The 14,706-nt window shown below is 42.4% G+C and overlaps 1 protein-coding gene across 2 annotated transcripts in view; it reads right to left on the bottom strand.

Annotated features, from left to right (window-relative positions):
• The window catches only part of CCDC81 (coiled-coil domain containing 81), a 377,879-nt gene that overhangs the window by 184,654 nt on the left and 178,519 nt on the right, over positions 1-14,706 (bottom strand). For both annotated transcript variants that reach the window (XM_029602264.1, XM_029602265.1), the window contains one exon: positions 5,872-5,995. In XM_029602264.1, coding sequence (XP_029458124.1) covers positions 5,872-5,995 — 124 coding nt within the window. The remainder of the gene's footprint in view (positions 1-5,871; positions 5,996-14,706) is intronic.

The raw sequence follows: 14,706 nt of genomic DNA, 5'->3' as shown, positions 1-14,706 counted from the left end.
CATGTCTCTGAGATGCCAATTAAGCCTATCTCATCATTCACTGCTATACACTCTAAGTCTCCCATCTTACATCTTAGACTTCTGGCATTGACATACAGACATTTCAACATGTGTTTTTTGTTTGTATTAACAGCCTGCTTTTCAGTTGATAGGGATAATTCGAAATTTTAAGGTCAGGCAATTCTTTACTTATAGACAAATGAACTTCTTCTGCTTATATTGAAACCTCTCTGTTGGGATGCTCTAACTCTGATTCATTAGTATCCTTCAAAGATACCTCCCTCCGAACCATGCACTGCTAAGCACTTGTCTGCTTTCCCCTTTGTTTCAATGAAACATCATTGAGCCCTGGTGCCCCTATAACACCAGAACCGCCTACGGGGAAAGGGGAAGGAGAATTTATCTCCGAAGTACCTAGACTGAATTTGACTTCTCCCCTGAATTTTGAAGGGGGGGGGGGGGGGGGGAAGAATTTAGCCCCGTAATGACATCTAAGGAGAAGGAGCTAGAGGGAGACCAGGTGGGAGTAAAGCAGGATGTTGTATTGATTACTCCTACTAAATTTACCTTAGAAGAAATTGGAAGCATGATTTTTTCTATGCAAAAATCTATCAACGAATTGGCTAAACTTGTTCAGGATGGCCTGAGTAGTAATAAGATAATGCAAACAAAAATAGAACAGATAGAGGGCTCGGTAACTGCCTTGGGGGTTAAAACAAAGGAAATAGAAAATGTACAAGTGAATTTAATCTAATCTGAGAAGATTCACGCAGAAAAAATTGAGCAATTAGAGAATCAGATTAGAAGAGTCAATTTGAGAATCCTAAATTTTCCTAAAACTCACTTATCGCCCAAGGAGTTATTTAGGAGTTATCTTATTAAGGTATTAAAATACACAGAAACAACTATTCCTATAATATCAAGGATATATTACATTTCTCAACCTGTGCCCCTTGAAGGTACACAGGATCAAAATCAAAATCAGGGAGACCAAAAGGAAGACACAAATTTGTCAGAATTATTAGAAAAATCATCAGATATGGAGATCAAGGCAAGAGCTACTTTAATAGTGCAATTTATAGATATGTCTCAGCGAGACATAGTTCTAAGGTTATATTTTAAATATCAGAATGTTAATTTCCATGGATATCCCATCAGAATCTTCCCTGATATATCTTATAACACTCAGATTAGAAGAAGAGAATTTCTCTCAATGCGGGATAGGGTCACCCAACGAGGTGCCAAATTCATTCTACGCTTCCTTTGTCATTGTATTGTATTATTTCAAAATATGAGGTATGTTTTTAATTTGCCGGAACAACTGCGCTCATATCTGGACTCTTAGCTCAAGAATACCTTAGTTAATTAGGGATGGAATGGATGTACATGGTTCTTTATATTAATATTTGATGTTGAATTCTATAGAAGTCTGCTCTTTTCATTTTACCAGAATCTTATATTTCTGATAAAAAATATCTAGGTTATCACAGCTGTATGGGCATATGATTTGTTTTTTCCTTTAAAAGTTTGTATAATAATACGTTTCGCTAAATGCTGTGTAATATCCTTTTGAAAAATGAAATGTTTAATAAAAATAAAATTAAAAAATAAATAAATAAAAATAAATCAATTATTTCTTCAAAATAAATGAAACAAAAATTGTTGCCATGGGACTTACTATTGCTGTGGGAAGGGAAGGAGGGGGAGGGGGGGGGACATGAGATGAAAAATTGACGACGTAGCTAACGGGGGAGGGAGGGGGGTGAAAGAAGGAAAGTGGAATGAGTAGGGGTTATAAATGAGTCAATAGAGTATGATGAATGTTATGTTTGATCTTGTGTAAGTGTTTTAAATGCGAGTTGAAACAAATGAGTTTTGAGTGATTTTTTTGAAATGAGAAGAGTTTGAAATTGACCGGAGAGGATTTGGGAGTGAATTCCAAAGAATAGGACCAGCTACCGAGAAGGCTCTCTTTCTGGTAACATCTAGCCTGGCTTGTTTGGGTGAGGGAATATCTAGGAGGTTTTGAGTGAGTGATCTTAAATGTCATGCAGGTTTGTAAATCCGTAATAAAGAACAGAGCCAAGTAGAAGTTGGATTGTGAATTAAGCCATGGATGGTGGAGAGAATTTTGTATTTTATCCTAAACTTTATGGGGAGCCAGTGTAATGATTGCAGGATCGGGGTGATATGGTTGTGTAGAGGAGTCCTAGTTAGTATTCGGGCTGCACTATTTTGGATCAATTGAAGGGGATATAGTGAGGAATCTGGTAGTCCTAGGTAAAGTGCATTGCAATAGTCTAGTCCAGAAAAGACTAGAGATTGAAGAATAGTTCTGTAATCACGGTAGAAAAGTAATGGTCGAAGGTGTTTTAGAAGCCGTAGTTTTAAAAAGATTTTTTAGTAAGTGAGGAGATATGCTGTTTCATGGAGAGATCTGAATTTATGATTATTCCTAGGTTTGTGGCATGGCGTGTTATGGGAATAGTGGTGTTATTTATTAACAGTTGTGGTGGTGGACCTATTGAAGAGTCTGAGATAGAGCATAAATGTATGATTTCAGTTTTTGAAGAGTTTAGTTTCAGCCGGTTATGAGAGAGCCAGGAGTTTATGGTAGATAAGTAGAGAGAAACCATGGATAGTGTCGCTGACCAGGATGTTTTATATGGGACAAAAAACTGGATATCATCTGCATAGATTTTGAATTGTAAATTGAGAGAAGATAGAATGTTACATAAAGGAAGGAGGTATATATTAAACAGAATGGGGGATAGTGATGAACCTTGAGGGACACCGGAATTAATGGTATAAGGGGTGGAAGAATGCTGATTATAGTTAACTTGTTGAGGACGGTCCAAGAGAAATGATGAAAACCAGTTCAAAACTGTTCCTGTAATGCCTATGGTTTTTAAACTTGAGATGAGAATTTGATGATCCACTGTATCGAAAGCTGATGAAATATCTAAGAAAGCTATAATGTAATCTGAATATGAGTCGAAAGCGCGGAAAAAAGTGTCAAAAGAAGATAATAAAAGTGTTTCTGTAGAATGTCCCTTTCTGAATCCATGTTGATTAATATGGGATCTACTTTAACCTGGGTACTTGTAACCTGGATTGGCCATGTTTGGAAACAGGATTTTGGGACTGATGGACCCTCAGTCTGACCCAGTATGGCAATTTCTTATGTTCTTAAGTACTTAACACTTCCAGAGCCTGTTAGACCGACATGATCTGGACCCAGCTCTGATAAAGGCAAGACAGAAGATGTGCTCCTCTCCTGGATCCTGCCTTCTTCTGAGGCTTCCTGGATTGAATGGACTGAGACTTACCCAAGAGAATGAGACCTCTGTATAGTCACTCCCCTATAGGGATGACAACACCTGCAGCCTCTAACATGGCCTATTGCCCAAAAAGACGCAATGCCAACTTCTTATCTTCTGGCAAATGAGGGACCTGGGATTCCCCTCATCTTTGTACAATGTTCTCCAACTCACTTCCAAATAAAAAAGAATCCTTAAAGGGTAACCTTGTAAGATTGGACTTAGAAATTGTATCTGCCTACCAATTTTGCAACCACAGCTGATGTCTACCTGCTGTTAAATCACAGTCCGCATCAACAAAGGAAGCTGCCCCAATTGCAACAACGCTCTGCTATTCAACCCCACTCCCTCAGGCTCCTGAGAGAGACAGACTCACCCGAGCCATCAGAAAGCAGCAAGAGGCAATTTGCAAATTTAATACCATGGTCTCAAGACCTGCTAAAGGATAGCTTCAATTATCCTATCCTAAGCATCTTTTAGAGCTTCCCCTCCTTCTACCAGAAGGGTGGTCTGCTTAGACTCAGAACACACCAGCACTTTCACCTTCGGAAAAAGTAATTGTTCCCTCACTACCGGTTCTAAGGGATACAGCCTGCCAAAGCGTGTCCCCCTTTAAGGTTTGCTTCTTAAGTGCCCCATACAAAGGCAATCAGCTCTTGAATTGCATCCAGGAGGGGAAAGAAACAAGAAGCTTGCTTAGAGTGTCCAAAAAGGGATCCATCTTTTGCGCACCCATAGAGTCAAACCCAGCCATACCAAGCGACTTCAGAGTCTGAGATAACAGACTGTAATTCATCACTATGAAAGCTCTATGTGGCTCTAAATCCAAAGGGATTTCCCCCTCAGAGGAGAGAAACACAAATCTTTGCTAGAATAGTCTGTATCCACATCCTCCTGCAAATCATCGGGGACTTCTTAACCGAGGTGCCTGCACGCCGTAACAACCACTGGGTATATGTCACCACTTTAAAGGTATCACCATCTCTGCTGGGCGCCCCTGCAGAAATCACTGTAGTCCCTGGAAAATTCCACTCAGGAGAAGGAGGATGGGCCTATATCAGGCAATATAGGCCTCACAATCTGACATTCTTGGATTGAACATCTCCTGAAGACATTTCCGTCCTAGAATCAACTTAAGAAGGGGACACCTGTAATGAGTTGCTTTCAGCTCTAGTCCCCCCTGATCAGGGGAAAGGCCCAGTAGCCAGGCAGTGCTGGCATAGGCTCGCAGAATTCTTTGGCTATATTGCCGTTATATAGCAGGCAGCACAGATCACTAGACTTATTTGTCACTGGCTCCATACTGCCTCACTTCCCTTGTGCGCCCAAATAAAAGAAGCATTCAAGCACAGTCATAGCACGCTCCCGCTCAAGTAGGTGCCCAGTACTTGCTCAAGTGGGCGCTCAGCAAGCGCTCAAGTCAGCATGCACTCAGATAAGAGCTCAGAAAGCACTCAAGTCTGCGCTCAGTACATGTACAAGTAGGTGCGCCATACTCGCTCAATTCGGAGCTCCTTATGCCCTTAGGTAGGCGCTTAGCTGTGCATGTGCAAGTTGGCACTCAGTATATGCTCAGGTAGACACTCATTGTGCTCGGGCAGGCGCTCAATACATGCTCAAGTTGATGCTCAGTCTCAAATAGACGTACTGCAAATATAGGCTGGGAATATATACCATACCCTTGTACGCACCAGTAGGTATGCATATTCACGTCTACGTCACCACACCGCCACGTGGCAATCATGCGCACAAACAAGTACACAAATGCTGCTGAGGCCTACCACGCAGCTCGAAGTATCAAGCCTGTGAGCAGAGTCTAGCAAGAGGTGGCTCAATCTGCCTCGCCTGCGCCACCACCGCACCTCACTAAACTCCCAAGAGAAGTGTGAAGGAGGAAGGAAAGGATGCCTACCATTCATGCCAAGGGAGGAACAGTCAATAAGAAAGGAATAAAACCTCCCTATTCTCTGCCTTCTGCTCTTCATTTACTTTTACATTTTTTTTTTTTACCTGAGCCCAGCCGGTCCTGGCTGAGAATATGACTGGGTCTCTGGCTACAGAGGGAGAGGGCAAAAGCCTTCACCACCGAGCCTCTCTCGACCATCAACCGCTTCCCCTGTTTTTTGGGGGTTTTGTTTTTTTTTTTTTAAATCCATGCCTAAAAAAGGCTGCTGGATTAAAGGTGCTCAACTGAGGGAGGGACCCATTGGTGTTACCTCATGAGTACAAGCGGTGTGATAAACTTCTCCTTTTCTTCTTAAATCTTCCTCTTTTTTACTACAAGAAATCCCCAGTAGGGAATAGCATGTCCACCATCTTCTGGAGACAGAGAACACTGGAGGGCTGATGTCAGGGCAGGGCTATTTATCTGTATTGTCAGCTTTTACTCTATCTCCATCTGCTGGTAGAGGTGCATAATCTACTTGTGGGGATTGGCCTGCCTGAGTGCAGAGGAATGTTATTGTGAAAGCATTTTCTAACAACTTGCACACACATGCAAACAGCTTTAAAATAAGCACCATAAAATGTGAGCCTATTATAGATACTGTACCTGCCCTGCCCTACAGTGATCCAGACACTGAGCAACTAGAGGCATTTGTGCTTTAAAATAGATGTGGTTATTAGTACCATCACCATCAGCTTTTGGTCCATTTGGAGAAAATGATGTTGTTAACCTATGAATGAAAATATAATACTTATTATTTATATGAATACTTTATGCAGTACTGTTCTTACTATAATATAAAATCTTGCATGCACACAGAAGCCTAGGGTTAATACATAGAATTTCCCATAATTTCATTGGAGACTATCAACATAGTGGTAAATATTCAACAGCCCCACTGTGACTAAAAATAACTGAGTACCTTCATTATCCATGTTTTTTGCGGTACTTATCCAGTTAAAAATGCTGCTGAATGACCGATTAGATTTACACACTTTGAAAATCAGTACTATCCAATTAAGTAAACAAACCATAAAGCTCCCCCTCCTAGTATTAAACTAAAAGATGCCAGGGATAGTTCTTGGAGGAGAAGTCCATTACCTGCTATTAAGTTCACTTAGAGAATAGCCACTGCCATTAGCAATGGTTACATGGAATAGACTTAGTTTTTGGGGTACTTGCCAGGTTCTTATGGCCTGGATTGGCCACTGTTGGAAACAGGATGCTGGGCTTGATGGACCCTTGGTCTGACCCAGTATGGCATTTTCTTATGTTCTTATGTTCACTACTGCACTCTGATCCTATCCCCTCCCAGTATTAAAATGAATAAAAAAGATTCCAGAGATCCAAACTCCCCACTCCATCTTGATCCTTCCTCTATGCCTTTAAAAAAATATTTGCAGCCACCCAATGCCCCACCCCTGCTTAAAAAAAAAACCTAGCTGCCTCATTTCCCAATCCTCACGTCCATCCAGTGGCCACACCCCCTCCACTGAACCCCTGAAAGCCTTCCTCAAGCTAAGCAGGAGTGGAACATAGTCTTATCTCCTCCCGTCTTGGCTAAATACTAATGCCAGTAGAAAAAGCCTACCGGCATTTAGTATTCATTTATTCACTGCACTGTCAGGGATTGATCCCACCTAGCAGTGAATGAATAAATAAGTACCAGGTGCCAGTAGCTAGGAGAGCAAGAACAGAGAGGTGTGGGCAGGAGGAGGTGTACAAAAACTGGAACTGCTGCAGACCGGGATTCATGGAGTCACAAGGGATGGAGGCAAGGGTCCCATGGGTCATAGTTTACCTACCCCTAGTCTAGGTCATAGGGAATGCAAAAGTGATTTTTCAAAGGCAAGCACTGACACTTTTAAAGTGGTTGTTGCATGAAGCAGTGGTTCTCAACCTTTTTTCTGTCGGGACACGCCTGACAGATGATTCTCACATGCGTGACACACTGAACACATGACCATCATAGGTCTAAATGTAAAAATACAGTTTGCATCCGCAGGAACCCTCCCTGATCCACAATAATGGATGTAAAGCAGAACTAAGACATTCCCCATAAACTCACCCTACAAAAAAGATATTCTGGTTCTGGTGTCATCTTAGTAACAGCAATACAAACTCCTTCTTCCACCAGGCTCAATAGCCCTACTTATGAAAAGACAGGAGTTTACCACCAATGCATGTCCTCTTGAGAAAACACAACACATAAGACTGATACAAACATTTACATGCTAGTAAAATACCTCACCTCGGTCTCACACACAGAACCGATCTAACATACTCCCAGGATCTTCAGAAATGCACATAAACTAGTTTGCACACAGTTACACCTGTATTATGGAATGCACTCAAACAGTAACAACCCTACCTATGAAAAGGCAACACCACAAATATTAAATCAGGCCCTCAACACCAATACATGTCCTATTAAGAAAACAGAACAAGCCAAGCAGCTATAGATCCCCACACAGAAATAATTGTAAAATTCTACTAATAAACAGAATAAATGTTTCAAAACAGCTATGAACAGAATAATATCCAACAATTAAAAGTTCTCCAAACACCAATAAAATATTTCAAAACAGCAGTCATATCATATAATATTCAATAACTAAAATGGCAGTCAATCAAGAAAAATAAACTTAAAAAGTCACCTTTACTTACTCCCTTCAGCAGCTCTCCTACTTCTCTTTCACGCAGGCCAGTAGCACACACCAGAAGCAGCAGTAGTGGCTGAAACTCTGTCCTCATGGTCCTCTTCCTTAGGGCCCATGACCAGTCTCCCTGACACTCTCACACACATATACCAGTCACACCCCCATGACCAGTTTCTGTCTCTCACACACCAATCATCTCCCGACTAGTCTCTCTTACACACACTCCAGTCATCTTTCCAACCAGTCTCTCTCTCTCATACACACACACACACACACAGTCACACACACAGAGGCTTCCCACTTCTATGTTCTATTTTACATATTCAGGCTTCTCACTCCCATGCTGTGTCTCACACACCCAGGTTTCTCACTCCTATGCTTGATCTCTCCACATGCACAGCCTTCTCATTCCCATAATCACTTTCTTTCTCTCATACACACACATATACACCAATCACCTCCCCAAACCAATCTCTCTCATGCATATACACACACACACACACAAGCTTCTCACTCCCATACTTATTTATTTTTATTTATTTAAAGTCTTTTTTATACCGTCGCTAAGTTATATACCATTGCAACAGTTTACAAGTAGGCACATAAGTAAGTTTGGAGTAAGCGTACTATAGTACATTCTAACAGGTGCCATTATATTTCGGTTACATTAAATCATAAAAATACGTACAAATGTTTAGTGAGGAAGGTTCTGGCCAGGTGTACCTAGAAGGTACTTTTACAGGTTAAAAAAAATAATCACATTTACTGTGTTATATTATTACATTCATTGTGTACTCAATTTGTTAAAATATTGTAATGCACATTTATGAGAATAGTGCTGTGTGCCGGTGCTCTTCTGTTTCTTCCAGTGTATTTTCTATTCTCCGGTCTCTTTATAAAAGGCTTGTTAAAAAGCCTTCTCTGGAATGTTTTGGGGTCTCTCTGTAATCTGGTCTCCAAAGGCATTGTGTTCCAGAGTGCGGGTCCTGCTAAAGACAATGCCCTTTCTCTTACCTGGGTTATTCTCGCTGTCTTGACTGAGGGAATGGTTAAGAGAACTTTGTTTGCTGAACAAAGGTTCCTGTATGGTACGTGTACCCATAGTGCAGTGTTTAGCCAGTCCGCTTTTTCATTATGTATTAGTTTATGTATGGTGCATAGTGCTTTGTACTTTATTCTTTGTTTCTCTCTCACACACACACATACCAGTCATCTCACTGACCATTCACTTTCATTGTCTCTCACATATACACACATCACATCTCTGACCAGTTTCTCTCAATCACACATATGCTCTCTCTCTCACACTTACACACATGCTCTCAATCAAATACATGCTCTCACTTACACACAGCTCGCAATCACACATACACTCTCTCTCTCTTACACACAGGCTGGCTGGCTGTTTTTCTCTATCCCTTACTTCCTGCCCCCCTCCGCAGAGCACAAATAGCTGCAGCAGCCTCCTCCTCCAGCCCCCACAGGCCAAGAAAGAAGAATCCCATTGGCCATGGGGGATTAATGCTGCTGTCTTCTTTGCCGATTGCCGGCTTTTTCTGATTTTGCTCCAGGCCCATGCTACTGCTCGGGGCTAATGCTACTGCCACTACTTTTCAATGCAGCATGGCTCCTTTTTCTTCCCGTGTATCCCACTGCACATCACTTCCTGTTCTAGGGCATGGGGGCAGAAGCGGGATAAAGAAAAGACCAGCCACAGTTGCAAGCTTCCAATAACACTGCTGCCATTCCCACCTAGGCTTGAACGTGCTGATTGCTGCTGCTTACGCCCGGGCTGTGGAAGATTGTCTGCCTCTCGCTCGGTGAAGAAAGAGGAAGGAAGAGCAGCAGGAGACCGGTAGTACGCAAGACACCTACCAGTGCTTGGCAACACATTGGTGTATCGCAACACACCAGTTGGAAATCGCTGACTTAGAAAATAGCCACTGCTATTACTGGCATCAGTAGCATGGCATCTACTTAGTGTTTGGGTACTTACCAGGTACTTGTAGCCTGGATTGGCCACTGTTGGAAACAGGATACTGGGCTTGATGGACCCTTGGTCTGACCCAGTATGGCAATTTCTTATGTTCTTATGTTCTCATTTTATGTGATTCTGGGAAAAAAAGTGGGTAATGTGATGGCTTGATTTAAATGAAAAGCAGAGATTACTTTTGTCATGGTGAAACTGTAAATATGGAGTAAACCAGAGCCTGCAGCTCACTGACCTGTCTTGCTGAAGTTACTGGAACAAGGAACACTACCTTCCAAGTCAAATATTTCATATGGCTACTATCCATGGGTTCAAAGGGTGGGAGCATGAGCTGCTCCAAAACAAGATTTATATTCCAAAGAAATGGAGGTTTTGCTTCAGGCGGTCTCAACTTCAAGATCCCCTTCATGAAATGGGACACCAGAGGATGGTTTGATATGGAAAGGCCATTGAATGGGCGATGATACACTGCTATAGTGCTCACATGGACCTGACAGATCCTGTTGCCAATCCTGCTTGGTAGAGTGTATGCAAGTACTCAAAGTTTCTGGTGAGCAGGAGAATGGGTCTATTCTCTTATCACCACACCAAGTCATATAATACTGCCATTTGCCTTGACAGTTTTTCCTTGTGGAAGCCTTTCTAGCCAACACTAAGATGTCTTGGATTCCTGCAGGCAACTAAAGGTGGTCTAATACTCCCCTTTCTATCTCCAAGCTGTGAGCTGAAGGGAGAAGTGCATGGGGTGCAACAGTGGACCCTCTTCCTGAGTTAACGGATCCATGCTGTTTCCTAACAAGATGGATGGATAGTCGAACAAGTGATGGATAGTCTAACTAGATGGGTGGACCAAGATAGTCATGGCCATGCTGGAACAATGAGGATCAGGTCCGCGATGCATTTCTGGATTGTTCGGGATATTAGTTATAACAGGGGATAAGTGTAGTAGAGTCCTTCCATTCAAGGAATGAGGAATGCATCTTGGGCAAATTGTTCCCAGTTTGGATAGATCGAGCAAAATGCTCGAACTTTCCTGTTGTATATCGTCGCGAAGAGGTCCATGCATGGGAGGAATGAGATCGTCCGCTACTACCTGGTTGAGAGCCCATTCGTGGGGATGGAATATTCTGCTGAGTCTCTCTGCTTCGGTATTCATGATCCCTGGGAGATAGGTTGCCTGTAATGAGATGGAGTGTGCTTCTGTCCTTTCCAGGATCTGAATTTCTTCCTTGCAGAGAATCCAGGAACCTGACCCTCCTTTCTTGTTTATGTAAAACATGGTCACCTGGTTGTCCTTATGGATCATCATGTTCTTTCCCTGAAGCTGGTCGTGGAACATATGGTGGACATTCTTTACCGCTCTCAACTCTAGAAGATTTATCTATAGGGCTCTCTCTGATGGCATCCAAAGATCTTGTGCCTTAAATGAGCTCCTCAACCCCTTGTTGATGTATCCATGGTCAGAACAAGTCGGTGTACCAAGCTGAGGAACGGGGCCCCCACTGAAAGGATTGGTGGGAATAGCCACCATGAAATGTCCTTCATTGCTCAGGCCAGTATCATTCTTTTGGATAATGGCTGAGTAAATTGGGTCCATTGGGCTTTGAAATCCCACATATGCAGTCGAGAGTAAGGCACCGGATATATAGCTACCACCATGTGGCCCAGAAGGGTTAAGATTTGATGTGTCGAGGGGCATGCATAATTTTTAAACTGTGTTGCTAGAGTGCGAAAGGTTTGAGCCCTGTATGCTAGGAGGAATATATTTCCGATGATAGTATTTATGCTTGCTCCTATGAACTGAAGAGTTTGTGTTAGTTGAAAGCTAGATTTCTCATAGTTTATCATTAATCCTAGACCTTCTAAGCAATTTATCATGTCCATCAAGTGTGTCTGAAGAGTAGTCACCTCTGATGATACCAGAAGCCAATCATCCAGATAAAGGAATAGCTGAATTTCCTTCCTTCTCAAGTGGGCCATCATTACCGCTAAAAATTTTGTAAAAATTCTCGGGGTGGACAAGAGTCAAAAGGGGAGAATTTTGTAATGGTAATGCCGCATATTGACCTGGAAACAGGTAGCGCCATGAAGAACGGTGCATTAGTTTGTGGGAGATGCAGCAAGCACATCAAATCATTGAGTTACAGGAAAGGCAGAATGGACTTGAGGGATGTCATCCTGAACTTCTCCCTCCAAATAAACTTGTTGAGAGTCCACAAATCCAAAATTGGGCAAATCCCCCCTCCCCCATTTTCTTCGGAATAAGGAAGTATTGGGAATAGGAACCCCTTGTTGCATCAGTGTGGAAGTACCACTTGGATTGCCTGTTGTTGAAGTAGTGAGTCCACTTCCCTTTGCAACAGTTGCGCTTACAAGTGGTATCGCCTGAGGGAACCAGGTGCGAGAGAGATAGATTTGTTTTGAAGTTTAACCTGTACCGCTCATGAATGATGCTTAACACTCAATGGTCTGATGTGATTGCTTCCCAAGAGCAATAAAATTTGGATAGTCTGCCCCCCCCCCCCCCCGATAATGATAGCTACGGCTGGGTCCCATTCAAAACCATGTTGCGATTTTGAGTTGTTGCCCTATTGTTGTCTCTATTGACGTTGGCTCTTGGTTTATTCCTGGCCTGTAACTGTTGCGGCTGCTGGTATGCCGGTGGACGGTAGGGTGTGTACGGCCTGAAGGGATGCCTTTGGAAATAGGACTTCTTGTAGGCCGGGTAATTATTCCTGGTTGAGGACTGTTGTTCTGCCAGGGAAGTTAGGGACAAAACTGCCATGTTCAATTCTTTAAGCTGGGATACGGTTTCCCGAAGCTTGTCCCCAAACAGGATGTCTCCCTTAAGAACATAAGAAATTGCCATGCTGGGACAGACCAAGGGTCCATCAAGCCCAGCATCCTGTTTCCAACAGAGGCCAAAAACCAGGCCACAAGAACCTGGCAATTACCCAAACACTAAGAAGAACCCATGCTACTGATGCAATTAATAGCAGTGGCTATTCCCTAAGTATAATTGATTAATAGCCATTAATGGACTTCTCCTCCAAGAACTTATCCAAACCTTTTTTGAACCCAGCTACACTAACTGCACTAACTACCTTCTCTGGCAACAAATTCCAGAGCTTTATTGTGTGTTGAGTGAAAAAGAATTTTCTCCGATTAGTCTTAAATGTGTTACTTGCTAACTTCATGGAATGCCCCCTAGTCCTTCTATTATTCTAAAGTGTAAATAACCGAGCCACATCTACTCGTTCAAGACCTCTCATGATCTTAAAGACCTCTATCATATCCCCCCTCAGCCGTCTCTTCTCCAAGCTGAACAGCCCTAACCTCTTCAGCCTTTCTTCATAGGGGAGTTGTTCCATCCCCTTTATCATTTTGGTTGCCCTTCTCTGTACCTTCTCCATCGCAACTATATCTTTTTTGAGATGCGGCGACCAGAATTGTACACAGTATTCAAGGTGTGGTCTCACCATGGAGCGATACAGAGGCATTATGACATTTTCCGTTCTATTAACCATTCCCTTCCTAATAATTCCTAACATTCTATTTGCTTTTTTGACTGCTGCAGCACACTGAGCCGACGATTTCAAAGTATTATCCACTATGATGCCTAGATCTTTTTCCTGGGTGGTAGCTCCTAATATGGAACCTAACATCGTGTAACTACAGCAAGGGTTATTTTTCCCTATGTGCAACACCTTGCACTTGTCCACATTAAATTTCATCTGCCATTTCGATGCCCAATCTTCCAGTCTTGCAAGGTCCTCCTGTAATGTATCACAGTCTGCCTGTGATTTAACTACTCTGAATAATTTTGTATCATCCGCAAATTTGATAACCTCACTCGTCGTATTCCTTTCCAGATCATTTATATATATATTGAAAAGCACCGGTCCCAATACAGATCCCTGAGGTACTCCACTGTTTACCCTTTTCCACTGAGAATATTGACCATTTAATCCTACTCTGTTTCCTGTCTTTTAACCAGTTTGTAATCCACGAAAGGACATCGCCTCCTATCCCATGACTTTTTAGTTTTCATAGAAGCCTCTCATGAGGGACTTTGTCAAACGCCTTCTGAAAATCCAAATACACTACATCTACCGGTTCACCTTTATCCACATGTTTATTAACCCCTTCAAAAAAATGAAGCAGATTTGTTAGGCAAGACTTCCCTTGGGTAAATCCATGTTGACTGTGTCCCATTAAATCATGTCTTTCTATATGCTCTACAATTTTGATCTTGAGAATAGTTTCCACTATTTTTCCCGGCACTAAAGTCAGGCTCACTGGTCTATAATTACCCGGATCACCCCTGGAGCCTTTTTTAAATATTGGGGTTACATTGGCCACCCTCCAGTCTTCAGGATGATTTTAATGATAGGTTACAAATTTTAACTAATAGATCAGAAATGTTGAGATTACTTACCTGATAATCTCCTTTTCCTTAGTGTAGACAGATGGACTCAGAACGAATGGGTATAGTATGCTCGTGCTAGCAGTTGGAGATGGATCTGACGTCAGCATGGGTATATATACCCCCACAGGAAGCGTAGCAACTCAGTAATCTTCCTTGCAAAAGCTGTTATGGATGTGTGTGTACTGACGCTCAGTGAAATAGTGAAACAGGATTCCCCTGACCGATTGATAATAGCTGGAGACCGCCAGCATTCCCAACCGGAAGGCGTCGACACCTGGCAAAGGGGACACTCTTATGTAAACAAATGACATGGCCTACCTTGTATCGGTGAAACCCATGTAAACTGGCAGCCGGGCAGGATG

This window comes from Rhinatrema bivittatum, chromosome 5 (genome assembly GCF_901001135.1).
Source record: "Rhinatrema bivittatum chromosome 5, aRhiBiv1.1, whole genome shotgun sequence".
NCBI classification, from domain to species: domain Eukaryota; kingdom Metazoa; phylum Chordata; class Amphibia; order Gymnophiona; family Rhinatrematidae; genus Rhinatrema; species Rhinatrema bivittatum.
The sequence above is the reverse complement of the archived record's forward strand: the minus strand, read 5'-3'. Positions and strand labels throughout refer to the sequence as shown.